The 24,002-nt window shown below is 53.2% G+C and overlaps 1 protein-coding gene across 1 annotated transcript in view; it reads left to right on the plus strand.

Moving 5' to 3' along the window:
• RAP1GAP2 (RAP1 GTPase activating protein 2) overlaps window positions 1-24,002 on the plus strand; it is a 204,284-nt gene that overhangs the window by 5,607 nt on the left and 174,675 nt on the right. Inside the window, exon 2 of the mRNA XM_065898044.1 lies at window positions 19,496-19,531. Coding sequence (XP_065754116.1) covers window positions 19,509-19,531 — 23 coding nt within the window. The 5' untranslated portion in view covers window positions 19,496-19,508. The remainder of the gene's footprint in view (window positions 1-19,495; window positions 19,532-24,002) is intronic.

The raw sequence follows: 24,002 nt of genomic DNA on the forward strand, positions 1-24,002 counted from the left end.
GGGCTGTCCCCTCCTCCGCTCCCCTGGGTCCCTTGGGCGCGCCTGCCCCTCCCCGCGCCTTTGTTCCCGAGGAGCCGCCTCGGGCAGTCCCCTGGCGGCGGCGACTGGAGCATCCCGCGGGCGCCGCACCCCGGACTCGCCGTACCGGCCCCCCACCGCCCCCGCGCCCTCTCCTGCCGCTCGTGCCCGCCCCTCCGTCTCCCCACCACTTTCCGGCAGCTACGCGGCTGCGGCGCGGGGCGAATCGGGTGGGCACTGCCGGAACCGGGGCGCAGACCCAGGCGGCGGCGTCGTGGAGGGCGGCAGGAGGGCCCCGCCTCGGCCAGGCGCGGGCTTTCCCGCGGCGAGCGCGGCTCCGGCGGCCGGGGCGCGACTGCCAGGTGTGCGCGTGGCGGCGACGGCGGCGGCGGGCAGGGGGAGCCGCTTTGTGCCCGGCGAGCCGCGGCCGTGGTGCGCGCGCGCGCGCGCCGCGGTGACGGTGCGCGCGGCGGGGCGGGCGGCCAGGGCAGCCCGTCGCGGAGGAGGAGGGGGCTCGCCGCCGGATGGAGAAGGGGGACGCCGCCGCCGCGGGCACACGGGCCGAGAGAGCCGCCGCGACAGACTGTTGCCATTCCGTCCACGTCGAGGAGTGAGCCCCGGGCGCCGGCTTCACAGAAGGTCAGCGGATTCGGGGCTGGGTGGTAATCCCGTAGTCAGCAGGGATCAGGACGCGAGTCCGGGGTGGGACTGAACCCAGGGTGGAATTGGGGTGTATGTTGTGAGTGCAAATGCAGGTGTTTGCAAAGAGAAATCAGCTCGTGTGGACGCGTGTGAGCCCTGCGCTGCGATTCCACGGAACAGTTCAGCGGAGTGGGTTGTTTGGGAGGTGGGGTGACTGTCCTCAGACACCCCTACGGGTGGGTCATGGCGCACACACATCCTGTATAGAGTGTGTAGCTGACCGAGGTGGAGCTCAGAGGTGGGGTGTTTACAGGTGGTGGCGAGAGGAAAAAACCAGGACCCCCAGGAGGACCCTGTAGCTAGGCTGGGTTGGTTTGTTTTTTTCCGAAAGGACATAAACCCCACCCCATGCCCACTCCAACCTGTGCCTGTTGCAGGGAGGGGAGAGGATGGTGGGGTGCTGTGTGAGAGGCCTTTGTGGACCTTTGGGGCCGGGCCAGCATCAGCCTGATGCTCATTTCTGGAGGCCCTGGGTGGATGAGCGTGGGGTGCCTGCCTTGGGTGGGGGTCCAGGGCATGCTGGGTGTCCTGACCCGGAGCTGGTTCAGGGGCCCGTCCTTCTTTCTCCTCATCTGTTTTCTGTAGCTCCTCTACAGCCTTCTTAAGAAACCCAAGGGCATTTATATGCAAGTGGGGTTTGGGCTCTGAAGGCGGGGATCTACCTCTGCTGAGGGGCCCCCGTTGGAGCAGCCTCCATAGGGAATAATAGGGTTGTCCTGGGCTGGGCGCCAGCGCTTGCTGGTTCTTTTCATGCTTTGTGACCCTGGGGCTGTCCCTTAAGCCCCACGCGCCTCAGTTTCCCATGGAGAGGGGAGAAGGCACCGCCCCACTCCGTTCTTCCTGCTGCAGAGTGAGGAGTAAACAGAGAGCTCACAGCTGCCTGGGGCTGGGAGGCTGGGAGTGACTCAGGGCATGTGAGGTCCCCAGCAGTGTTTTCCCCCTGGAAAGTCCCAGCACATCTTTGAGACCTGGGCAGGAGTTGGGGGAAGCTCTGCCCTCATCTCCAAGCGAGTGTGTTGGATTTTCTAAGTGTGGGTCAGGGTGGGTATCTTCTAGACCTGGATGCTCAGGCTTCCAGAAACTACCTCAGGTTCCTCCTCCTTTCTAAGATGTTGAGGAATGGAGGGCAGGGGGCAGGGTGTGGGGAGGATTGGATGGGATGGGGGACTTAGAGTCCCCAAATTTCTGGGCAGAGGCGGACGCTAAAGTTGAGTAGGGCCAGGGCACAGCTAGCTGGGAACCCCGCTCAGCCCGCTCAGCCCAGGCTGTTAGGCGATTTATCGGGAGGTGGCCTCAGTTCCAGAGAAGATGACCTTGCTGCTGCAGGCATCCCGTCCCCACGCCGACCATGATCCTGTCTGGATCAAGTGTGGCTGAGCCCCTGTGGTTCAGAATGACTTGAACCTCGAGGGAAGGGGACCCCAGCATGGATGGTGGTGGCAGCAGCAGAGCAGACCTGGGTTGAATCCCAGCTCCACCACTGTCTGTGTTTCCACCTGTGTTTCCTCAAAGCAGAACCCGAGGATGCATTCTTTTTATCTTACTACCGCTCTGTCCTGGGAGGTCTCCTGAGAAGCCTTAAGGGATGCGTTTCAGAACTGCCCGGTTGGGGAGAGAAACAGGGACGTGTTCATCCATCAGCTCTGTTCCGTCCGTGGACATTAACTCTCACATGCTTCCAGGCCTTACGTGTGAGGTCCCAGTGGGTTCGTGTGGGCACCCCGCACTGCGGCTTCAAAGACGGTCCCGCCGGGTCCTCGAAGAAGCATTGCCATGTGGCTGCTCTCAAAGCCTGCAGGGAACCGGTCATTGCAGAAGTCGCTGGAGTAGGAAGTGGGACCGAGAGTGTCTGGAGTACGCCCTGAGGTGACCGACACTGCGTGACCTTGGGCAAATTTCCTATCTTCTCTGGGCCTCAGTTTCCTTATCTGGGGGTTATGGGTATTAAATAAACTACTATCAAGTTTTTGAACATGATGGTGTGTCCATAGCGAGAGCTCTGTGAATGGAATATTTCCGTATATTTGGGAAGACAGCACCTTCTGGGTGGCCCAGATATTCATTCACTTAAGTGGAGGAGGGGGCTGGATTAGGTGACCTCTAAAGAACCCCCTCCTCGTCAGAGACTCTTGGGCTCAGGGGCCAGACACCTGACCTGGTCATTTCCTCCTGGAGCTGTGGCCCAGTCTCCCAGAACCCCTGAACGGCTCTGCTTCGCATTCTGTGGATTGGAGACAACAATGCCAGCTGCTCATATGTGCCTTTCCCTGGGCTGTGTCCCCTGGAGGACATGGGAGCCTGGAGCGTGGGCAGAGGGGCGAGGGGAACAGGCAGCTCGGAAGCAGGTGTTTAAAGGACGGGTGGCGAGAGGGCAGATGCTGGCGTTTGGAGCTGCCAGATGGTCATGGGCACTGGTCTGGGCCACAGTCAGTGGGGAGGACAGGGCACAGGGGTGGGGAAGGGCGAGAGAAAATGAACAGGAAGGGAGGGGAGAGCGGGTTGGCAGAGAGTGGCCCAGAATGATGGCAGAACCGGGGTGGTGGAGTGAGTCGAGGATTGGGGGGTGTCTGGAGTGGCAGGGACAGGCTGGGCCGGTGGGAGAGCGACGGGGTGGTGTGAGGGAAGGGACAGCACTGGTTGAGGATTAGTTGGGGGGGCCCTAGGGCATAAGCCGGGGCAGGTATCCTACTTCAGGGTACAGTACCTATAAGCTCCCTCCTTTTCCTTTTTCCAGTGCATCTACCTGCTCCTCCTGGGCCACCACCCACGTTGGCAGGTGAGGTGCTGTCGGCAAATACTTGGGTCCCGTTGTGAGCGGTGATTGGAGAAGGCGAGGATGTACCTCTGCCAAGACCCGTTGCCATGGTACCACGGTGACCCTTGTCTTCCTATCCTCTCCCATCTCTGGGCAACGTGGCCCTCCCCAGGGGGAGGTCGTACAGTGGGGAAGGTGTCCAGCTGCCTCTTGCTTATGCAGGGGCAGCTCAGGCTGGCAATACAAAGGTCATGGTGTCCATCCTTCTGCCTTCAGGCAAGGTCACACCTAGCCTGGGCTGGGCGGTTGCAACAGCTACTGTCTTCATTTACAGTCATTTAAAGACTCCTCTGACCTCTGTAATTTGGGACTCCTTTTGTTTTTAATAAGTTTAGTAAAAAAAAAAGAATCAGTAATGCCAGCCTATCCATCTCCTCCCTTTTTATTTTTTATTTTATTTGGCCGTGCTGCGGCATGCAGGATCTTAGTTCCCTGACCGGGGATTGAACCCGTGCCCCCTGCAGTGGAAGCGCAGAGCCCTAACCACTGGACCACGAGGGAAGTCCCTCCTCCCCTTTTTTTTTAAGAGCCAGATGACACTCTCTTCTTGCCCACACCTTTTTCAATGCTTTGGTGCTTCTCTAGTGAGAAGTTCTGGATCATGTCTGATCTCAGTCTGCCGTGCTACACTTTCTTTTTGTTGTTGTCATTGCTTTTTTTTTTTTTTTTTTTACTGTGTTTGCCACCACGCTTTAGGCCTTATAGATAAGTTAGAAAGAGATTCCACTCTATCTTCTCAAGATGCCAAGTGGCCATTGGGGCTCCCAAGGCAGGTGGGACACCAAGGCAAGGATTGTGCTCTGGGGAGCCTGGCCTGAGACCTGGTTTGGGTTCTGAACTTTCTCCTGATCTCCGGGCTGGCTGGTGTTCCACCCCCTTCCCTAGTTCAGATCCAGGGCTGTCAGCCTCCTTCCTGGGTCATGCTGGGTGCGCTAGCTGGGCCCTACCAAGGCTGGGTCAGCAGATGGCATCAGGTATGGGCACCTGGGGGATCCTGCCAATTAGATGATTGGTAGAGAGCAAGAGCGGGGGTGGGGGGTGGGGCGTGACAGGCAGTCAGGCACAGTGAGGCACACCTGTGCGCATCTGTACACGTGGGTCCCTGGAGGGCGTGTTGCTGGATCACTGTGTCTGCACATGTCTGTGTGGTTACCTGTGGTCCTCTGAGCATGTCTCTGTGTGCATTGTGGTGTGCCCCGGCTTATTCGTTTTCTTTTCTCTGGGTGCGTGAGTTGGCCATGACCTGGCGCTCTCCAGGGTCCTTGAGGGTGTGCAGGTCTGATGGCTGGTGACATTTTTACCCAGCAGGATTTCCTGGCCCCCTGAGGCCCCTGAGTCTTCTGCCCTCTTTCCGGGATTCCTGTCCCTGTCCCTCCCTCTGACTTGAGGAAATTGCTTCCCTCCCACTGGCTGTGTGGGTGCTGTTCAGGTGGGGCCTGGGGAGAGACAACCAGTCCGACCTCCAGCCCCATCCTTCAAGCTCTGAGCTGAGGGTGATGGGTGGGTGAGCCCTGGGTGGAGGAGATGAGTCAGGATGGCTGCAGCGGGTGGCAGAAGCCAGGCTATGTGTCAGCATCTTCAGGGAGGTGTGTGCACCCCCATCCACTTCACCCATCCTCAGAGGCTTGGGCACCAGTGCAGCGGTGGGAAGGCTCCCCCACCTCCACTGTCCATATTCTCTCCCCTCGTAGCTATGCCTGGCAGTTTCTGATGGGGAGCAGAATGGTCTCTGAGGCACCAGGCATCCCACTGGCAGCCTTGGCCTCAGCATAATCATTTAAATTTATGGAGCTCTTCCTGTGCCAGGCCCTGAACTCACAAGATACATGTATTAGTTCCTTGGCTCCTCAGAACAATCCTATGAGGTGGGTTATGAAAGCATCCCCATCTTACGAGGAAGTGGAGGCTCAGAGAGGCTGGGTCACTTCCACAAGGTCACACAGCTAGTAAGTAGTGGAGCCAGGACATGAATCTGGGTCTATTCTTGACACTTGTTGCCGTGCCCTCTACTCTTCACAGAGCTGCATCCATCTCATCCTTACAGTCTCTCCTTCAGAGAGGCCGACTCAGATCATCCCCTCTAAACAGAGCTCCCCACCCACCCCCACTCCCCTTTGGATCACATCACCCTATTGTAAATACCTGTTGTAAAGTCATCCCTCTCTTGTCCTCCACCTCTCCACCCCTAGTCCCCCCAGGGATTTGTCTGTCTTGTTCACTGAAATACCGTCAGCCCTAGCAGAGAGCCTGGAACAAAGTAGGGATGTGATAAACATTTGATGAATGGATGAATGATTGAACACATGAAGGTATGTCTGACTCCAGACCTAAGCTCTATACCCCTTCTCTACATTGTCTTTCACAGCAGGGACCACTGCAGGGTGGCCGGGAACACAGCTCTGGAGTCAGTTCGCTTGGTTCACTGTTCTGGTTATCTGATGCTGCATTATAAACCGTCCAGAAGCTTATGGCCTGAAACAACAGTGTTGTTTATTTTGCTCAGGAATCTGCAGTTTGGGCAGGGCTTGTGGGGATACTTGTATCTGCTCTGCCATTGTCTTCTGGGGAGGCTCAAAGTCCAGGGGCGGGGATTGTCTGAAGGCTCAGCTGCTCACATGTCTGGCATGTGGTGCTGGCTGTTGGCATGAGGTCTTAGTTCCTCGCCTCACAGGCCTCTCTGTGTGCCCCTCTGTGTGCTAGTTTGGGCTTCCTCACGGTGTGCTGGCTGGATTAGGGGCAAGAAAGAGCCAGACAGAAGCTATTTCACCTTTTCTTACCTGGCCTGGGAAATGATGCAGCTTCACTTCTGCCAGAGTCACAGATCCACCAGGATCCAAGAGGGGGGAGCGTGTACCCCACCGCTTAATGGAGGGGTGTTAATGTCACAGGGTAAGAAGAACATGTGGAATGGGGATATATATTATGGGATGATGGGGCCATCTTTGGAAAATACAGTCTGCCACAGCCACTTCTTTGGAGTGTGACCTTGAGCTAATTACTTAGTCCCTCTGTGCCCCAATTTCTCCATCTATAAAGTGGGAACACCGTCAGTATGTATTGGGTTATTTCGTACTCATTGGGTTATTTAGCGGTGACTACACTTCTACCCACGGATCCCCTTGGCCTCAGGTAAGGCATTGGTCCAGGTTTTCACCGAGCTGCAGGTTCCAGCCCCAGTTCCACCCCCAACTCTCATGTAATACAGAGGCACCTACCTGTGCAGAGTCCTTCTGAGGGTGGGGCCGGTGATGGGGAAAGAAGAGGGGACCCTGAGTGGAAAAGGCCTTTTCTGTCTCCTTTTATTATGTGATTCTAAGTCAGCCCTGCTCTCTTCAGAGGGGCAAGGGGCAGGGTTGGTGGAGATGCCACGAAGCTGGGGCTCCAGCAGGATTCCTCTGGGTCTGGAGGCACAGATCCCACGAGGACTCCCATCTTTATCCAGGGAAGTCAGGATAAGTGAATATGCTGTGTTTGAGGTGCAGGCTTTTTTGTGTGTGTAGCTCCCCCCTTTTCTCTGTGCCCCCTGCCTGCCTCCGTCTGAGTCATTGTTCATCTGCCAGAAGAATGGGTCCCCAGCCTGGCTTGCCAGGCCCAGGGAGGAATCTCAGGGTTTCCTTGTCCTGGCCCAGGTTGGGGTACTCCTCAGCTGAGCATTGGCAGGGAGCCAGGGGAAATCTAGGGGTTTGCTGGAGCCCAGCCTGGCTGTATCTCACATCTAGCACTGCCCTCATTCTCTATAGAAATGGCAGAATTGTTAAAAGCAGAGGCTCCGGGTTTCAATTCTGCTGCTGCCACTTGCCAGCCCTGTGACCTTGGGCACATCTCTTACCCTTTCTGAGGCTCCATTTCCTCATCAGGGTGGAGGACATGGTTATGGTAAGGATTAAATGAAATAAAATCATGGCGTAACTGGTTCATGGGAAATACTCAAGAAATGTTGGCAGTTATTCTTTATAGGTGAACAAAGTGAGGTGGAGGGAGTTTAAGCGATGTCCCCACAGCCACATTTAACGTCAGAATCAGGGCTGGAACCCATGTGCTCTGACACCAGGTGGTTGTTACTTATCTCTTGCCATACAGAGACTTCCTCCATCCCTCAATCCCTTTTGCCAGGGGGCAGTATGGCTGCCATCCTAGAAATACAAGCAGGAAGATGCCCCCTTTTCCTCCTTGCACTACCCAGACTTGCCTGTAGAGGGCGCCGACACCTACCTTCTCTCCCACCTGGGGAGGGAAGTATCCAGGTGAGGCTCTGCAGTAGTAGGGGAGGGTGGGGAGTGACACCGCTGAATGGGGGAGAGCGAAGAGCTGGCTTTGTGATCTCCTTTGGACAGCTCCTAGTGCCGAAGCTTTCCTGCAGATAACTCCAGGGCCACCAAAGATACTGGGAGTATCCTAGTGGATTTCATTCCAGTGTTTCTCACTGGATTAGAATCATCTGGGGAGTTTGTTAAAGATGCAGATTCCATGACCCCACCCCAGAACGATGGGATCCGAATTTTAGCCATTGCACTGGCTAACAGGTGTATAGCTCTGTGCCAGACACCGCTCTGAAGGCTTAACACGTATTAACTCCTATACCCCTCCCAACAACCCTATGAGGTAGGTACCATTAGTATCCCCATTTTATAGATGGGGGGGTCTGGTCTGAGGCACAGAGAGGTTGAGGAACTTGCCCAAGTTCACACTGCTTGCAAGCAGCAGGGCTGGGGTTTGAACCCATGCTATTCAAGCCCCAGGTGGGTCTCACACCTGGAGCATGTGAGAACCACTATTTTATAACACTGGGCCTGTCCCCTTTCTTGCCTCCTTTTAACGTCCTTTTACTTGTCGTTATGTTAAATAGGATTTATTGTGTTTTTCTAATTATAAAAGCAAACCCTGCTTATTTCAGAAAACTTAGAAAGTTCAGGAAAGCACGAAGAAGAAAAAATCATGGTCTTTAATCTCACCTCCTGAACAACATAGTCCCGAGCATATTAGTTCGCCTGTTGCATTCTATTCAGAGACTCACTGTACCTTGTCTGCCCTGGCATAACAATCTCTCCTTGCTTCTCTCCTTGCTTCTGGGAGATTGCTTCTGGGACTACCCCCCACCCCGCTCCCCTCCAGTATACCAAAATCCTGTGATGCTCAAGTCCTTTATACAAAACGGTGTAGAATTTGCATGTAACCTAGGCCATTCTCCCTTATACTTTATTTGTTAAATTAAAAAATAATGTTACACTCCATTTAAATTTATTATAAAATATAGTTTGTACCTCTTAATTCCCTACCCCTATCTTGTCCCCCACCACCTTCCCTCTCCCCACTGGTATCCCCTGGTTTCTTCTCTATATCTGTGAGTCTGTTTCTGTTTTGTTATATTCATTCCTTTGTTTCATTTTTAGATTTGAAATATAAATGGTAACAGTCTTTGTCTGACTTGTTTCACTAAGTGTAATACCTTCCCAGGTCCACCAAGTTGTTGCAAATGGCAAAATTTCATTGTTTTTAATGGCTGAGTAGTATTCGATTGTATACATATACCACATCGTCTTTATCCATTCATATGTTGATGGTCACTTAGGTCTCCCATATACTTTCAGTCATGTCTAGATTACTTACAATACCTAATACAATGTAAATGCTATGTAACTAGTTGCCAGCATGGCAAATTCCAGTTTTGCTTTTTGGAATTTTATGGAAATTTTTTTCCCCGAATATTTTCTACCTGTGGCTGGTTGGCTGAGATGGACTGTATTGTTGAGAGCTGTTGTCTTTCTCTAACCTACTCCTACTGTTGGAAATTTAGATTGTTCCCAGCACTTCATAGTTATGACAACAAGGAGCTGGAGACCCTCAAAAGTACAACCTGGCACACAGCTCTGATTTTTTTCCCCTTGGGATTTCTAGGTCAAAAGGTATGCATATTAAAAAAAACTTCCTATTGAAGCATAATATACATACAGAGAAGTGCACAGGTTGTAAGTGTGCAGGTTGATGGATTTTTACAGGCTTGACATACCCATGTAAAACCAACACCCAGGGCTTCCCTGGTGGCGCAGTGGTTGAGAGTCCGCCTGCTGATGCAGGGGACACGGGTTCGTGCCCCGGTCCGGGAAGATCCCACCTGCCGCGGAGCGGCTGGGCCCGTGAGCCATGGCCGCTGAGCCTGCGCGTCTGGAGCCTGTGCTCTGCAACGGGAGAGGCCACAGCAGTGAGAGGCCCGCGTACCGCAAAAAAAAAGAAAAACAAAAACAAACCAACACCCAGATCCCCAAACTGGCCATGATCTGCACTCTAGAAGCTTCTTGGCATGAAGGTAAGGATTCCGACGTGAACTGTCAAATTTCCCCCAACAAAGTGGTATATTGGTCTCCTTGGGGTTTTCTTACTTAAGATTGAGAGACAAACTATGCTTAAAAACAGAGTGGATGGGGAATTCCCTGGTGGTCCAGCAGTTAGGACTCTGTGCTCTCAATGCCGAGGGCCCGTGTTCAGTCCCTAGTCAGGGAACTAAGATCCCACAAGACGAGTGGCGCAGCCAAAAAACAAAACAAAACACACACAAAAAACCAACCAGAGTGTATGGAAGAACCATCTGGAGTCAGATACTGAGAGAGAGAGAGACCTGGTTCTACCTCTCTGGGGCAAGACAGACTTACCTTCAGGGTAGAAGAGGTGATCTCAGGACTGGAATCAGCAGTCAGTTTGAACTCTAAATAGTTTAAGAAGGTTTTAAAGAAATGAGCGTTTGTAGCTTCCACCCCTCTCCTCCTCCTCTTCTCCTTCATCTTCTTTCTTCTTCTTCTTAGCAAACCATCTGTTTAACACTTTTTCTTTAAATTATAACATGTTCTTGGTAAAAAAAAAAAAAAAATCAAGCAGCACAGGAGGACATAAAGTGAAAAGTTTCTTCCCCCCGGATTTCCAGTTCCAGTCCCATTCTTCAGAGGTAACCAGTCTTGGGCCATTGCTTATGTTTCCTTCCAGAAATTGTCTAGGCATATATAAGAATTTACATATTTATTTAAACGAATGAGATCCTATTATATGAGCTGCTCTGTCTTTTTCTTTTAAATTTTATTTATTTTTGGCTGCGTCAGGTCTAAGTTGCAGCACGTGGGCTCTCTAGTTGAGGTGCTCAGGCTCAGTAGTTGCAGCGTGCGGGCTTAGTTGCACGGGGGCATGTGGGATCTTAGTTCCCCAACCAGGGATCAAACCCAAGTCCCCTGCATTGGGAGACGGATTCTTAACCACTGGACCACCAGGGAAGTCCCTGTTCTGTGTCTTTTTGTTTGTTGTTTTTTAATTTTTAAAATAAATTTATTTATTTTTGGCTGTGTTGGGTCTTCGTTGCTGCACGCGGGCTTTCTCTAGTTGCGGCGAGCGGGGGCTACTCTTCATTGCAGTGCGCGGGCTTCTCATTGCGGTGGCTTCTCTTGTTGCCGAGCTTAGGCTCTAGGCGCGTGGGCTTCAGTAGTTGTGGCTTATGGGCTCTAGAGCACAGGCTCAGTAGTTGTGGTGCATGGGCTTAGTTGCTCCGCGGCATGTGGGATCTTCCTGGACCAGGGATTGAACCCGTGTCCCCTGCATTGGCAGGCGGATTCTCAACCACTGTGCCACCAGGGAAGCCCCTATTTGTTGTTTTTTTAGTTTTTAGGATATCTTTATGTAGTAACACATATAAATCCTATCTCCTTCTTTTCAATGGCTACACAGTATTCCATTGTATGCTTGTTCCACAATATCGTGAAATGATGGTTATTTATGTTACTAATTGTATTTGCTATTATAAACAATGATATAGTTAATATCTGTGTGCATAGATCTTGTCAGCTTGTATGAGTTTACCAGTAGGATAAATCTCTTTTTTTTATTACGGTACGCGGGCCTCTCACTCTTGTGGCCTCTCCCGTTGTGGAGCACAGGCTCCGGACGCGCAGGCTCAGCGGCTATGGCTCACGGGCCCAGCCGCTCTGCGGCACGTGGGATCTTCCCGGACCGGGGCACGAACCCGCGTCCCCCGCATCGGCAGGCGGACTCTCAACCACTGCGCCACCAGGGAAGCCCAGGATAAATCTCTTTTTCTTCTTCTTTTTTTTTTGACCGTGCCATGAAAATTGTGGGATCTTAGTTCCCCAACCAGGGGTTGAACCCGGGCCCTTGGTAGTGAAAGCGCAGAGTCCTAACCACTGGACCGCCAGGGAATTCCCCAGATAAATCTCTAAAAACAGAAGTGTTGGCACAAACAGCATGTGCAGTTAATATTTTAATAGATCTTGCCAAATATCTACACACTAGTGGTGGGGTGCCTGTTTCCTTCCATCCTCACACCATTATCGAGGTTTTTTTTTTTTAACTTATCTGATGGGTAAAAATACTTTATTATTATTTAAAATAGTTTAAAATAATGGTACACGTTGCAGCTTCTTCAGTTCACAGCCACGTTTTGCTGGGAGTTCTTCCGGTCGATAGCGTAACTGAACAAATCAGAAAAAATTGCACGACTGTCATATGTTGGGGTCCTGCTCTTGGAACCGAGTTTTCACAAGCGCTTCTCTTGTAATTGTTTTGGTCATCATCTTGCTTTTCAGAACTTGTGCAATGGGAAATTCAGTCTAGCCCTTGAGGCAGCATGGGGGGGAAGTGATCAGGGCACTGTAAATCACAATGCAGATGGGAGATGTCATTTTTTTCTCCATCCCAAGGTGTAGATTCCCAACCAGTGTGGGTCTGCTGGCTCTGAATACCATGGCGCCCTGTTTTCCTGGAGATCAGGAAATACCATGGCACCCTGTTTTCCTGGTCCTTCTCTGCCACTATGCTTTGTCCTCACCTGGTTTATAAAGGAAGCAGAGGCTAATCTAGCCTCCCCTTTGAGGCAAGGTCAACTGAAGCCTCCAAAGATCACGTGACCTGCTCAAGGTGATTCAGTGGTCGAGACAGGAGGAGAGCTGAGCCTTACGGGGTCGGTACTGATGCCAGCTTATGTTGTCTGGAGTGGGGGAGGATCCAGGCTGAATGATCTAGTGCCTGCTTCTCTCAGGACATCTGTTTCCTCAGCTTCCTGTAACTGCCTCATCCCCACGCCTGGGAAGGGAGCTTGTTTCATCTTTTACCTCCTGCTGGTGGCTGCGAGGACGGAGCTGCCGAAGTGGAGGAAACCACACTGTCTCTCCCTTCCCTCCTGCCCCCAAGGGACTGCAGATATGATGGAGGGGCTCCTGGCAGGGACCTGGGCTGCCTCTCCTCCTCTGATCCCAGCCAGCTTTCTCCGCTCCGTGTTTCTCTAAAATCCAGAGAACTGGGTGGGTTCCCTGGAGCTCTGTCCTGGAGTTGGAGCTCTGTTTGGTACTTGCTCCCTCAGCTGGACCAGAAATACCCACAGGCCTCCACCAGGGAAGCCAGGGCATTGTGACTTGGTGACCCAAAGTGGGCCCTTCCTCTGTGGAAGGGCAAGGAGCGACCTCAGGTGAGAAGGACTCAGGCACGTGCTCCTTCCAGCTTCGTTGTTGTTCTCTCCTGGCTGTTGAGCTGAGCTTTGCCTTCAGGGCCTTCGTTTCCCCATCTGTAAAATGGGCGTTGCGTGAACTGGGCATTTCTGTGGGTTCCAGAGTCAGTGGGGCAGGTTTGGTCTGATGATGCAGATCATTGTATAGAACAGTGGCCGAGAACTTGGGCTCTGGAGTCAGACCTGGCTCTGCCACCATCACGCAGGTTCCTTAACCTCTCTGTGCCTTGGTGTCACCATCTGTAAAATGGGGATAATAAAGTGGTGCTATCTCAGAGGTGGTTGTGAGATTGAAAGGTCAGTTCTGACCCGTAGTCAACTCACAGTCACAGCGCTGCCCCTGGCCCCCCTGTCCCCATAGCTTGTCCTTATCTCCACCCTGACTGCCCACATGCTGAGTCAGCTGAGGTTTGGGAGGAAGCTGGGCTGTGCTTGGTGGGGCAGGAGGGCTGGGCCTGGCACACAGCATGCTTCTCTTTTCTCTTGACTTGCAGTCCTTCCCAGAGAGCCATGGACTCCTCACTGCCCACCACCACCCAGAAGAAGAACGGAGGGGTCAGAGCAGGGGCAGCTGGGAGCTGCATGGGACCGAGGGAGGGGGTGGAATCATAATAGATAGTACATATAACAGCTCTGGTAACGGTTTGGGAGCCCTGTGCTGTGTTTACGTTCATTTATAATCTTGTGAGGTTGGTGGCAGCCACTCCCTTATGGAGGAGGAAACTGAGGCCTAGAGAGGTTAGGTAAGTTGCTGGAGGTCACACAGCTCCAAAGCTTGGGAGCCTCAGCACTGAGGAGGGGAGAGTGGATGAGGCTCTAGAATGACTCTCACCTCCCTCCCGAGCTTATGCGGTAAAATTGAAAGATACCTGGGAACTTCCCTTCTCTTGCTCTGGGCCCTTACTCTGGGGGGCGAAGACGGCACCGGCCCTTCTGGACTCTCAAGTTCAGGTCCAGGCTGTGAGCTCTTTGCCCTTCCTGCTGATGCAGCCAGGCCCTTGCCGCTCCTTGGTCAGGTGTCTGAATCCCACGACTTGGTGTCTTTTGTGGCTGCCGTGCAAGGTGGGAGAATCCAGCCTGGTCTTGAAATGCTCCTCCCTGCCTGGTCCTTGGGCTGCCCTTCGGACCTTCAGATGCTTGGGCTTGGGCCTGTGTCTCCTCTGGGTCTGCGAACATTTGGCCCAGGTGGCCTCCTACCTGGGTTTTATCTGGGTGTCTTTGCAGACTGTGAGGGCCTGAATCAGAGCACCTCTCAGCTGTGTCTTCCCCTGGAATATGTTGGTGGGCAGTAAGCACACATGGTCACATGTGTGTACAGATAAGAATAGATAAGACGGAAGGCTGGAAGTGCCCAAGCTTACTGTGACGGCAACCCCACCTCTCTCTCCGACATGGAAGCACGTCAGATGATGTGCTCCAATGGTGGGCTCACTAGGAACTCCCTCTAATTGATAAAAAAAGTAAGCACTTTGCAAAAGGAATGTGGGTTATTAGTTATTAGTAACCCACGTGACGCCTGGGCTAAGGCCGTTTCTGGCTTACCCTGGTGATCCACCCTGTGGTTCAGCAACCCTGGGGAGGAGAGGGGGGAAGCTTTGTGGGAGTGAGTCCTCCTGGGTCCGATTAGGTCTCCTGCTCACTCCCAAACCAGTCACTGCAGCCAGGAGGGTGAAGCCCTGGCTGGCCAGGCCTGGCCAGGTGTCCCCCCCGGGAGCAGATGGAGCGCAGAGCTGTCTTGCTCAGAGGGAGGCCAAAAGGATGCAGCACAGGCAGGACCCAGGGGGTCCGTGGTACCTGCTGAGCACCTCCTGAGTGTGGGGTGGGTGCAGTAGGGGTGACAGATCTGGGTGTGGAGTGGACGTCCAGCGGGAAGCCGGTGGTCTATGCAACCCTAGGGAGTGAACCACTTGATCCTTCCTTTTCTGATGAAGGTGAGGGTGGAGGGTGCAACCTGAACCAAGGACCACCAGGCTCCTGCTGAGCAGCCAGGGGGGCACGGGACCCCACACTTGCCACCCCTAGTCAGGGCCCTGTGCTGCCCCCATAGGGCCTGAGGCCCCTTGTGTCCCCTGCAGCGGAGGAGTCAAGAAAATAAAAATGCCTGTGCCCTTCGTCCACAGCCTGGGGGTGGCCCTCTGGCATCCCAGCCTGGATCCGACTCCCAGCTCCGGGGAAGGTGGGCCAGTGGGAAAGGCTTCTCCACTGCTTGGTAGGGGCGGGGACCTGGCACCCTGCCCGTGACCCTCTACCCTAGGCTGCTGTGTGTATGTGCCGCACTCTTCGATGGGGCTCTCGTTAGTGAGCACCTACCGTGTACCAGGCGTGGCAGCACTGGTGCTGACAGAGATTAGGACTAGCCTGTGGGTCCAGTGGGAAAGGCAAAGACGTGCACTTCGGTGCCACCTGCCACCTCTGCCACTGCCGGCAGGAGCTCAGCACTGCTGACCTCTGTCTAGACGCTCAAGGGCATCTGAGCAGTACAGATCTGTGCCTGTGCCTGTGCCTGTGTACGTGAGGGCGCCTTGTAGGCGTGTGTGCGATCTGAGCGTGCGCCTAGGTGCGTGCGCGTATGTTGATGTGTGTGAGCGTGTGTTTGGGGAGCTGCGTGTGCACGAGGCGGATGTGCAGGTGTCTTTGTAAACGTCTGCACGCACCGGCAGGTGACTGTGCAGTACCTGCGCGCACGTGCGTGCCGGCGTCTGCTGACGTACGTGAGCACGCATGCGCCTAGGTGTACCCGTGGGTCCTGTGCATATATGTGTGCACGTGTGTGCGCCCCTGGGCCCACGTGGGTGCACGTATACTTGTGTCCACACGCGGGTGCGTGTGGGGCAGGTTTATCTGGTACGGTGGAGGCAGAAAGGCCAAGGTCCCGCCTCCGGCAGCCCCAGGGAGTCGGTGTGGGCCCGCGTCGGCAGGGCTCCCTGAGCCTTCCAGCCAGGTCTCTCCCCCCTCCCAGGCACAATCATGGTAATCCTCGGGCCTCCTTGGGTTCCGGGCAGCCTGGGCTGTGTGGGGCAGAGCTGCCAACCCGTGCTGTGGTGCAATCTGCCGGCCGAGCCCCTTCCGGAGCTGCGGGTTCCTCCGGGTGTGGGGAAGCTGCCCTCTGCGACCTCCCCTGCCTGTCTTGGTGCGTCCTGGGGGGCAGGACACCCCTCCCATCCCGCGGCCTCACCCACAGGAAGCCGGGCTGGGGGGCAGGCACTGGGGGAGGTGCCACGCCGGGCACCCCGCCCTTTGCCGGTGGCTGTCAACCCCGCTGCTCCGAGGCCGCAGCAGTCTCGCCAACAGCCTTGGGGGCATCGCTGGACCAGGGGCCCCTCCGTCACAGCCATGTTTGGCAGGAAGCGCAGTGTCTCCTTTGGGGGCTTCGGATGGTGGGTAACAGATGGGAGGGCGGGTGAAGGGGTGGGAGCGAATCTGGCCGTGAAGCCCGGTTGAGCCTGTGGCTGTGACCTGGTCTGTAGGGAGCACTTTCAGATGCTTGGGTGGATGGAGATGGAAGATCCTGTGAGGGGGGGCACCAGGCTTTTGCTCACTGTCTCTTGTGTACAGTCTTCTAGGGAATTCAGAGGTCGGAGCTGGAGCCAGTGTGAGTGTGACTCTGGTGAACGTGGGCCTCTGTGTCATGTGTTTCCATAAATGTGTATGTGCATCTGTGATGGCTGTGAATGCGTGTGTATCTGGGACTGTGTGTTTAGGTGTGCATGTCTGTGCGGCCGGGTGTGAGGTGTGTGCCTGGCTGGGTGGGTGTGCCGACGTGTGACCACGTGTGCCCTCTGCGCTTCTGAGCGGATGCCGGTCTGCGCCTCGGAGCTTCTGTACCTGTGTGTGCTCTTGTCTGTGCATGTATGCTATGCTTCTGTCTGGGTCATCTCTGTGACTTCGTGGCCGGGAGAGTGTGTGGCCTGCTCGGCCTTTGGGCTGTCTGCTCTCTTCAGGGGTGAGCAGTGAGAGGACCGGGCAGGCCTGTCGCCAGGGGCCCCTCCCTGCCCTCCCCCTACAGCCAGTCTGAGCAGCTGGGGCTGTGCTCCAGCCTCTTGCCTGACCCTCTGGGCCACCTTCTGCTGCTAAGTTTCTGTCTGGGACAAAGGAGAGGCTCTTTCCTCCCTATGGGGCCATAAAGTGAGGAAACTGAGGTCAAAGACTTGTCTCTGGTTACCAGCTGCTGGCAGCTTCTCCTCAGCTGGGGAACGGGGTCTAGTGGTTTTCATTATCAGTTTCCTTTCAGCTTCTAGCCTTGGAGCATTGTCAAAGAAGAGGTTCCCACTGCTGAGGTGGGGAGGGTGGCCAGGGCTGTCCTGGTGTGGAAGCTGGGTGGCCAGTAGTGGGGGGCATAAGAGGTGAAGGAGAGTGGGAGGGAGCACAGGGGCTGCAAGACATGGGATGGCAGAGCTTCCTGGTGGGGCTGGAGGGTTAGGGTGGCTATCATGCGGGGATGGCTTTCAGCAGGGAAGGGATCTTGCAGTTGTTTGAGGGCGAAATTACAGATTCCTGGAGCCCTGGTCCACTCCAGACAGTGAAAAGAGTCTTGGGGGTGGTATTTTCAGAGCTCCGTTGGATGCCAGGGTGGATGTCCAGTAGCGCTGGTGGGCAAGGTGACGAGGGTGAATGGGATGCGGCAGGGCAGGGAGGAGAGAGATGGCACCCGAAGAACCTGGGGACCTTGGTTTCCCGAAAGGGGAAAGCTCAGTGTCACAGCGCTGCCCTATCTCCCCATCTCAGCCCTGCCAAGCCATAGACCCTGCCCTCTGAGGCCACACCCCCGTGGGAGCCCGGTTGACTGAGTAGGTGTGGACGTGGGTCCCGGGACCGGGGCTGCTGTGGCCTAGGGTGTGACCCAGAGAGTTGGTGGGTGGCGGGTGGCGGGTGGTAGGGTGAGAGGGCATGCTGGGAGACCTGGGTTAAGGCGCCGCTCCTCTTCTGCTCTTTGAGGAGCCCAGATGGGACACTTCCTCTCTCCAGGTCTCAGTTTCTCCATGTGTAAATGGGGAATTTCTGCCTTACCCACAACAAAGGGATGTTGTAAGAATTAAAAAAGATTCCTTGGGAAAATATAAAATGTAAGGGCTTATTGATAGAGGTTCCAGTTGGGTTTCTCTGGGTAACAGATGTTGTAGCAGAGTGCAGGGTCCACCTTACTCCCATTCAGTGAGTTGAATGGGAGAGGACGAGGATCTCCATACCAGAGGGGGTTAGGAACCCAGTGAGACCCCTGGGGGCCTCGTGGAAGCACCAAGGAAGGGCCCAGGGGGCCCGTGGGGAAGAAGCTGGGAGGGGGGACCTGGGCCAGGAACCTCGGGTGTGGCTTATTTTGCTGTTGGCAACTGAGATCGGAAGGTGCTGGGAGTTGACTCAGGGTGGAAGGATCCCACCCCCCAGCTCAAGGGCTTGGTGCTGACTCATGATTGCTGGGGCAGCTCTGCGTCCTCACCGTGTGGCCCCTGACACAGCTCCCCTCCTCCCTGGGGCCCCAGTCGTTGCGTGTATGGGGGGAGCTCATGGCAGAGCTGAGCTGCTGGGCAGAGGTGGCTATTAAGAACTTTCCAGGGTTTCAAGCCTCCTGGAGGTGGTGGTGATTTTGGTGGCATTAATGGCAATGATGACATGGCGCAGTGGTGACACTGGTGGTGATGTGACCCTGGTATTTGTGACCCCTAAACAAGAGGAGACAGAGAGTGGGAATCTCGCCTACCTTTCTGTCTCTGGAGAGAGGAAGGGGCCTCTTTTACCAGCCATAAGGGCTGGCATATGCAGAGGGTAAAAATAGAAGCCTAGCAGCCCTGCCTTGTCTTCCAGCAAGGGTAGGCGCAGGCTGGGGTGGAGTTGCTGGCTGCCGGGACAGTCTGCCGCAAACGTGATCTTCCGGGCTCTGAGATCCTGTGCCCGACAGACCCCACCTCCTGTGCACCCTGGCGCCTGCTGTCAGGTTCTGTCTCAGGAGTGGCTTATGCCTCCTTAGAGGAACTGGCAGCTCCCAGAGCAGGAGGGTCCCTGGTGCTGGAGGTTGCGGCATCTTTGTAAAGCAGAATCCCAGGAAATATCCATGCATTGATTGTCCAGCCGCTGTGACCCATGAGGCCGGGTTGCAGAGTCCTCTTCTGGAGCTTGGGTAACGAAAGCAGAGATGGCATATAAAGTGCTTTAGATCCCTGGGTCTGGAGTCAGATACTGGGATCCAGACTGGGCCAGTGACTGTATCCTCCCGAGCCTGTTTCCTCATCTCTAAAATAGGGAGAATAACAGGACCCATCTCACTGGGTTATGAGTGGCTCCGGCCCTCCCAGAGCTCCCAAGTCCTCCCTTTCTGGGCTGGAGGAGAACTTCCTTCCTCCTGAAGCAACATTGTCCACGGCCCTGTGGGGCTGGTGGTCTGGGCTGGCCCTGGGACCTGTCCCCTGCAAGTGCTAGATGGGAGCCTTCAGCCCTGGCACTGACGGAAGCCCTTACTTTTCTCTTGGCAGGATCGACAAGACCATGCTGGCGAGCCTGAAGGTCAAGTAAGTAGCCACTTCCTGTTACGTAAAGGTCAGAGGTAATGGCAGATGGAGCTCTTCTGGGGCCCTCATTTCCCTCCTGGTTGTGGAAAACGTGAGCGGGACTGTTGCATTTGTCAGATTCTCTGTCTCAGTCCAGGGGCTTGTGGACTTGGAGGAGGCTGGACTGGGCTCTTGATTCTCGAAGTATCCGGGAAAAGGCAGATGCTGGGAAGCAAGCAGGGGGACCCGTGTGGTGGAAATGTGTATAGCAGTGAAACTTTCAGGCCACAACTCAAGGGTATAAGAAAGAGAATTGTATTTTCCATCACTTTAATTTTTATATTTTAGTTTTCCATCACTTGTAATCATTTTGTTTTTATATATAATTTTTGTAGCCCCAGTCCCAAGAGGCTATTTCTTTTGCCGCACTGCACAGCATGCAGACTTCCCCAACCAGGGATTGAACCCATACCCCCCTGCAGTGGAAGTGTGGAGTCTTAAGCACTGGACCACCAGGGAAGTCCCAGGCTGTCTTTCTGACATTCCCACCTACCTGGAAAATTGTGCCACACAGTTCTAGGACCTGGCAAAACACCCTAGTGTGTGTGTGTTTGTGGGTGGTCAGTTGGTCATCGAGTCATCTATTACCAGACATCTGTCGTCCTGATCAGCCTGGCCCTGACGCTCTCTGAGAATTCCAGCACCAGATTCAGGGTCTGGGGATTGATTGTCTGCCTCGGTTTACCACGTGTCTGATCGTCTGTCTGGGGAGCCCTGAGCAGACACCCCTTTGTCCTAGAACCTCTGACTGCTCCTCTCTCATCACCTTTGTTCTTTTCCCTCTGTGTTTCTGGCCAAACCATTTTGCCTGCGCCTGGATCCTCTTTCCCCCTTGAGACTGAACAAAAGTCGGTTCCCAACTGCATCCCTCCCTTGGGCAATGAGTACTGACCAACCACCTTCTCCAATTAAGTGAGTTAAAAAGGAGGGAAATTTTAGGAGGGAAAAACAGCATTGGTCACTAGCTCAAAATATTATCCTGCAACACGTGAATTGGCTCAAGCATGAAAAATTCCTCTACTAAGTGTCCTCCTTTGGAGGCAGCCCCACCTGCTTGTAACTCCCCCATCTCAGCTGAAAGGTTTTCCAGGCTGGCCTCTCTCTGCCATGCCATTTAGTTGCCAGCACTGCCTGTGCATCCCCTGGGTACACTTCCCTGGGCAGAGCACAGCCAGTCTCGCGAGTTGGCATCTAAGGCGGGGGGGTCAAAACAAGGAAGCTTCCCACTCAGGTTTGTTTTGCTCAGAAGGGTGAGGGTGGGCAGTTAGCAGGGCAGGGATGGATGGAAAACTGTCCCTGCTCTCTGAGAGCTTTCAGTCTCTCTGTAGAGTTGATGCCAGGGATGTAGTGGGAGCAATCTTGGAAGACTGACAGGAGGAGGTAGCTTCTAAAGCAGCTCTTAAAGATGGGGTGGGACAATGGGCCTGTCTGTGCCTGTGCTGATTGGCATGGGGTGTGCATCAGGGCAGTCCAGCGTTTAGGGCAAGTCACTCTTGGGAAAGACACTTGGCTTCTCTGGACTTCAGTTTCCGTATCCTTTGTCCAGTGGGCACAGCGATGTCTGGCCTTCCTAGAGCTTCCTATCTGCGTATTGCATGAGATGCTAGGTAGGAAGCTGAGTTACTAAGGGGTGTAGAGTGGTAGGAGTGGGTCTTTTTGGTACCGTCTTGGGACATCTAGTTCAATTTCACAAGCGTTTATTGAGGGCCTGTTTGTTTTAACTAGTAAAGATGATACATGTAACCTGCAAAGGAACTAGTTACAAGGTGGAGTGAAGGGCTGGCGGCATGGGCCAGTGTTGAGATTGGGACCCCAGTGGGCTCTCTGGGTATGTGGGGGACAGTCTGAGGTCTTAGGCCTTGGGGAGGTGGTGTTGAGAGGGTTGTTTGGGACAGTGTGTAGGACTGTGTTCCTACGTGCACTTGGTTAAGATTCTTTTGATTGCAAGAAACAAAACCCCAGTGTAATCTGGTTAAGCAAAAGATGGAGTTTATGGAAAAAAATCCCAGGTGCCTCAGGGAACCCAAGGGGAGGAGGTGGAGCTAGAGCTCAGGGGGCATTGAACAGGAACTGGAAATGCATCCCCATCAAAATCCCAGCTGCCTTCCTTGAGAAGATGGATAAACTGATCCTAAAATTCTTATGGAAATTCAAGGATAATCTTGAAAAAGAAGAACAAAGTTGGAGGACTGTACTTCGTGAGTTCAAATTTACTACCAAGTGACAGTAATCAAGAGAGTTTGGTAATGGCATAGAGATAGACATACAGATCAATGGAATAGAATTCAGAGTCCAGAAATAAACCCTCACATTTGTGGTCAATTGACTTTCAACAAGTACGATATGTCATGACAATTCAATGGAGAAAAATAGTCTTTCAACAAATGGTGCTGGGACAACTGATATCCACATGCAAAGGATGAAATTGAATCCCTGTCTCACACTGTATACAAAAATTAACTCAAAATGGATCAAAGACCTAAATGTAAGAGCCCAAAGTATCAAACTCTTAGAAGAAAACCTAGATGAAAATCTTTGTGGCCTTGGATAAGGCAATGGTTTCTTAGGTATGACACCCAAAGCACAAGCAACAAAAACAACGAGAACAGCAAACTGATTAATTGAACTTCTTCAAAATTAAAAACTTCTGTGTTACAAAGGACACCATTAGGAAAGTAAAAAGACAATGCCCAGAATGGGAGAAAATATTTTTAAATCACATATCTGATAAGGGACTCATATCTAAACTATATAAAGAACTCTATAACAACTCAATAATACAAAGACAAAAAGAATTTAAAAATGGGCAAAGACTCTGAATAAACATTTTTCCAAAGAAGTTATATAAATGGCCAATGAGCGCATGAAAAGATGTTCAACGTCATCAGCTATCAGGGACATACACATCAAAGCCTCCGTGAGATACTACTTCACACCCACTAGAATGACTATAATCAAAAAGACAGATAATAGCAAGTGTAGGTGAGGATGTAGAGAAATTGGAAGCCTTACACGCTGCTGGTGGGAGTGTAAAAGGGCGCAGCTACTCTGGAAAACAGTTTGGCAGCTCCTCAAAGGGTTAAACGTAGAGCGACTGTATGACCAGCAATTCCATTCTTAAGTATACATCCAAGAGCAATGAAAACATATGTCCATAGAGAAACTTGTATGTGAATGTTCATAGCAACGTTATTAATAATAGCCCCAAATGGAAATAATTTTTTTTTTTGGGGTGATGAAAATGTTCTGGGACTAGTTTGTGGTAATGGTTGTACAACCTTGTGAATATACTGAAAACCATTGAATGATAGACCTAGAAATGGTGAATTCTATCGTAAATAAACTACATCTCAATAAAACTGTAAAAAAAAAAAAGAGGGAATCTGATTGGCCCAGCATGGTCCAATCAGTTTAGCTGGAGAGATGGGGTTTATGGATAAAATATGTCTGCTGCAGCCAGCTCTCTCTGTGGGAGGGGTTAGTTCTCAGAGAAGAAGGATGAGTTGTGGGCTGGGCAGATACCATAGGAGGTTTTATCCCGTCACCCCCATGACTCTTAGGTCTAAAAGGAAGATCAATAGCTGCTCCCTCATTCTCCTCCCCACTAATACCTAAGAAGAAATTCTGCCTGGGTGCCCAGGATATGGCTCTGCTTACTGACAGGTCCTTAGGCAGCCAACTGCATGTGCTAGGGCTCTTCCAGGTACCCAGATGCTGCCTTCCTTCGGCTTCTGCTGGGTGAGACATCTTTCTGTACTAATGCAGCCCATTGGCTTCTCCACTGAGCACCAGATACCCCTGGACTGCAGCCCATGCTCCCGATTGCCTCAGCTTCTTCCCCAGGGACCTGGTGTCCTTGACACGAAGACAGTCAGCCATACAGCTCCTGGAAGTGTCTCTGAGCTATGCAGCTCCGAAGATGGGGGTTCTGGCACCACCATTATTGAGCACTTACTATGTGCTCACTTTTCATCACAGAGTTTCCCTGAGGTTTCACAGCCATCTTGGGAAGCAGCTACCACTACTGTCTACATTTTACAGAAGAGAAAGGGAGGCTTGGGAGGTTAGGAAACTTAGTCAAGGTCATCAGGGAGTAGGTCCTGCAGCTGGGATTTGAATCCAGGTCTGTACTTCATGGCTGGTTCAGTCCAGGCTGGAGCTAAATAGTTCTCAGCACCTCTCTCCACCCTGCTTTCCCACTCTTTTCCCGATTTAGATAGAGAGTCTGGTGCTTTGGCCCCAGAATGCACCCCTGCCTCCACAACACTGTGGATGGGAGGGCCCAGCCCCCTGCTGGAGGCCCAGGTTGAGAGGGGTCTGGGGTACCTGATGATGAAGACCCTCAGAGGCAAGGGGTGCTGGGGACCTGGAGCCACACAAGAACACTGGATAGGGGGGTGGTGGCAGCACATAGAGGAGAGAAAATTGGGAG

Source organism: Phocoena phocoena, chromosome 19, assembly GCF_963924675.1.
Source record: "Phocoena phocoena chromosome 19, mPhoPho1.1, whole genome shotgun sequence".
Classification (NCBI taxonomy): Eukaryota; Metazoa; Chordata; class Mammalia; order Artiodactyla; family Phocoenidae; genus Phocoena; species Phocoena phocoena.